Below are 4433 nucleotides of genomic sequence, written 5' to 3'. Positions count from 1 at the left end.
TTAATTCCCTCCACCTCTTCCATTATTTTCTCCATTTTCAGTCTTTCAGTAGAAACAACATCTTCCAAGTTAGCCACCAACTTCTTCAGATAATTTCTTTCAACTTCCACTGACTTCAGTGAAGTATTCAAGTTATGGATTAGCATCGTCACATGAGGTGGCATCTCTTCATCCCGCCATTCCCACAAACCACATGAAGCTTCCTCGTCAAAGCGAGGGCATTTTTAGAATCTACGACCATCGTTCAATTGAGTCTTAGCCACATATTGATTTGCAGTTAAACCACAACCACAACGACGTGATGAACTAGAAGAGACAGAATTTTCAGACATTTGAATTTTTTGTTATTCAATAAAGGCGGAACTTTTACAGCCAACCACAAAATTCGAAGGAAAAAGATAAGATTTAATTAGTTGTAAAAGAGAAATTTTGGGGAAGAAGAAAGGGGAATAGGGGAACCGATGACCTAGGTTCTAAATTGGGGAAGAAAACGAGTAAAAATGTGGGTTTAGGGTTAAAAGATTGACCCATAGGTAAAAGGAATGGATCGGATCGGTTTAATGGGTAAAAAATACCCAAATATAATGTTAGCCCCACTGACCCATGTGGACAAATGAAATAACACCACATCAGTTAATGAGATGCACACATGGAATTCTGTTAGTCGCCGGGGTAAATTTGAAAATAGAAATAACGTCCTATATATTTTCAGACGGATAGATGGACAGGGGGCTTTTATAAACCATTTACCATATGATAGGGGTACTTTAAGACCTTTTTCATTAATTTAATAATTTTACTATTTCTCTAATTAAAATGTTCTGTAATAAATTTTTAATACTCTTTCTTAGATTTTGGAAACTGAAAAAACTCCTAGTCGCGGAAAAATATTTATTGAAACTCATAAGAGAAGCAATGGATCGTATTTTATAACATTATTTTTATTATTTTTGTATAACATTTTGCATCTCAAGTTTTACTATCTTGTACTTACTAATTAATATTTTATCTGCTTGTAGGAACAAATTGAATTGATTATGACTTAATGAAATACTAATGAGTGTGAAGTTTCCCCAAATGATGTTACTGGAAAGATGTTAGGGACAGAGCACTCCGGGAGAGTATGATGTATGGGTATGGGAGCTGGTCCTTCAAACACATTCAGGAATACCAAAGGACGACTTAGTGATCTGAGTGCTTCTTCATCTAGCTACAGTGCATCATCTGCAATATATAACCATTTGCAACAAAAGCTTATGCGTGTGGAATCCCAACTAGAAGGCACCTTAAATGCGCTGATGGTTTACGTGATGTCAAAGGAAGGTTCGGTTCCCGAAGAATTTGCGGGTCTCTTTGCTCTTCAACCACAGGTAAGGAGTAAATATAGCTTGTATTTCTTCTATTACAACTTCTGATCAGTTCAATATATAGCATTGTACTTCTATATGAAAAAAAATGAAATCAACAAAAATTGTTAAACATAGTTCATTAGATCAAGCTCTTTTGTAGAAGAGATTCACTATGTCTAAATATTGCTCTCACAATGAACATACTGCTGATTCTTTAGTGTTTTTAGATGTCCCAGTTGTTGATCTTGTCTCATCCACCATTTGTTGCACATTCTCATCATCCTTCTTCGCAACACTAACATGATCCTCAACCAATACATCAAATGAGTTTGAAATAATGGTGTTCATTGATGCTGTAATCTGGTTTTTAGAACCTTGAGAATTTATATTGTTAGGTGAGTGATTTACAACTGTGCAAGCCCTATGTTTTGCTTGGGAAGATGCACTTCGCTATTGGTGATTAGGTATTAATAAATCATATATTGTCACATTCACATCATGAATGGACCATAATCATTTATATGTGTTTGACAAAATCTCATGTCAAATCGATGACAAACATTACTTTCACGTAGTGAAAGATTATTTTGAGAATCTTTATTATTCTCATTATCACAATGATGACGATTATAATTTCGTCTATTACCACGTCCACATCCATTGATACCTTCACGGTAATAATTTTGTCTTCTTTCAGACTTGTCACATATTGCTACCACATTCTCTTAAGGGAATGAGAATGAAGCAAATTCAATGGGACGGATTTCCACTTCTTATGCTCACGATCATACATGACTTTGATCATGGCAAGACATAGAAATTTTATCACTTCGAGTGGTTATAATTTCTTACTAACTCCATTAGAGTTATAATCAAAATTTGTTTTCTTTGTTTGTATTTAAAATCAAATTGTAGAATGTCATGAATTTAAAAGAGAAAAATAAAGTAAAATACTTACCTTAAATCCGGAGTTTAATCATGAAGGAAGTTCATGGTGTATGGGTCAAAATTTGGACGACCTCGGCCACTGACGAGGGATGGAACCCTCACGACACGGCGTCCTCTGGTCGTTCAGGAAGGCGATGACTGGTAGCGGCTGGAGACCGTACGACATTGCTAGTAATGTAGGGGCAGCACGAGCTCATTAGGATATATGTTGGAATATTCTTTTTTGTTATACCTTTTAGGGTTCAGGAGGGGATTGTCCCTTATAAACAGGAGGGGAAGGCTCTGTAATGGGGCATCTTTTCTCTCTCTTGAATATTCAATTGTAAAAGAAGAATAGTCCTTACAATATCTTTCGATATTCAAAGTTACCATATCGATGCTTACTCGTTTAATTTCATGGTATTAAGAAACATTATCCATTGTATTCATCCTCAATATCTTTCAATCTAGATTTCACTATTCTTAGCTGAGATTTGCCTCTTCACCTTTTCTGATTGACTTAACCAAAAAGATCTCGATAACTTTTGGTCAAACAATTTGGCGCCGTCTGTGGGGATTTCTTAAGCTAAGATTTTAGTTTCATCTAGATCCTTGAAAGGGATAATCACCTCTTCTCTGCCTAGCAAAAACCGACAATGGCAGGAAAGGGAGACGCAAGATTGAAGGCAATAGTAGGTGTCATGAACAACCTTCTGGATTCCTTCAACGAAGCCAGTAGGGAAGATAACGAAAACGCAACACCAAGCGCTACACCTGAGGGAAATACCTCACACCCCCCCCCCTGNCCCCCCCCCCCCCCCCCCCGCCCATAAAAGCGTGACTGCCTCACGCGAGAGGGTAGCCTCAACATCCGCAGCAGGAGAAACACCACCAGCCATGAAAAGGCTGTTGGAAGAGTGGTTGACAAACACTCTGAGTAACATACTCGACAAACCTGTTCAAAGGGATATCGGAGATTACATGCAGACATCGCAACTGTCGCCGGTGCGCTAGAAACCCCACACGCAGGCGACACTCATACTATCGCCGATACAGGTAACGATGCACTCGCATCCATCTTAAAGAAAATGGAAGAAATGGAAAATGAGAACAAAGCGCTTCGTGATCAAATGAAGGAGCATCAAGAAAGGGTCGATAAAATACCGGGCGCTCCGAAGTTGTTACCAAAACGAGATGTTGGCCGATTCGTCGAGCAACCATACAGTGAAGGGGAAGCCCCCCACTCTATCCCAAAAACCTTCAAAATGCCACCATACTTGAAAATATATGATGGTACTACGGACCCGAAAGATCACATAATCCACTACGTCACAGCCGTAAAAGGCAACGATCTGTCGAAAGAGCAGGTGTCATCAGTGCTGCTGAAAAAATTCGGCAAAACCCTGACAGGGGGAGCGCTGACGTGGTATTCCCAACTACCGGCACGGTCAATATCGACGTTCGAAGAAATAGCAGACAAATTTGTCACCGCTCACGCGGGAGCGATAAAGGAAGAAGCCAGGGTAAACGACATCTTCGCCGTTAGGCAGACGACGGCCGAAGGACTCAGGGATTTCGTAGCCAGATTCAACAGGTAAGGATGAGCCTACCAAACGTATCAGAAGGGATAGCGGTAGCGGCCTTCCAAAATGGGCTAGATAGAAATGGGTCAAAAGCAACCAAAAAACTGGTAAGTAGGCTCATGAAATATCCTCCCACCACTTGGGAAGAAATCCATAATGCCTATTGTGCCGAAATGAGGGCAGATGAGGACGACCTAAATGGTCAGACTCAACGACTAACATCAGTCCAAATTGAAACAAGGAGAGATCACCGCAATGATGGCCGAAGGGATCAACTACCCCATTTCAGTCGAGAAAGGCACCAGCCCTACATCCGTACATCCATCCCATCTCCTCTCCGACATACAGATGCTACTCCTCAACACACCGCGCCACACCGAAACGAAAGAGGTATGCCTCCATTATTATCCGCTCATAACTTTTGTGTTTCTCCTTCAGAAATAGTGTATGCACTAGAAAAGCTCGGCACAAAGGTACAGTGGCCACAAAAGATGAAATCCGATCCGAGCACCCGAAGATCGAATGTTCTGTGCGAATTCCATCAGGAAAGAGGGTATAAGACCGAGGACTGCAT

The 4433-nt window shown here is 40.3% G+C and overlaps 1 protein-coding gene across 1 annotated transcript; it reads left to right on the top strand.

Moving 5' to 3' along the window:
- Positions 1–1136: 1136 nt before the first annotated feature.
- LOC109220035 lies at positions 1137–3874 on the top strand. The gene is made up of 2 exons (XM_019384493.1): positions 1137–1370; positions 3242–3874. Exons 1-2 carry the CDS (start codon positions 1137–1139, stop codon positions 3872–3874), a joined length of 867 nt encoding a protein of 288 aa, XP_019240038.1.
- Positions 3875–4433: the final 559 nt, after the last annotated feature.

Source organism: Nicotiana attenuata, unplaced genomic scaffold, assembly GCF_001879085.1.
Source record: "Nicotiana attenuata strain UT unplaced genomic scaffold, NIATTr2, whole genome shotgun sequence".
NCBI lineage: Eukaryota > Viridiplantae > Streptophyta > Magnoliopsida > Solanales > Solanaceae > Nicotiana > Nicotiana attenuata.
This window is presented reverse-complemented; position numbering and strand designations above follow the sequence as displayed.

What these genes read in the sequence shown, in the direction of transcription:
- LOC109220035 (XM_019384493.1), top strand. Translation starts at nt 1,137, where the DNA reads ATGGGAGCTGGTCCTTCAAACACATTCAGGAATACCAAAGGACGACTT. An exon ending in TCTTTGCTCTTCAACCACAG is followed by an intron (nt 1,371 to 3,241) that starts GTAAGGAGTAAA and finishes ACCTGTTCAAAG; the next exon opens with GGATATCGGAGATTACATGC.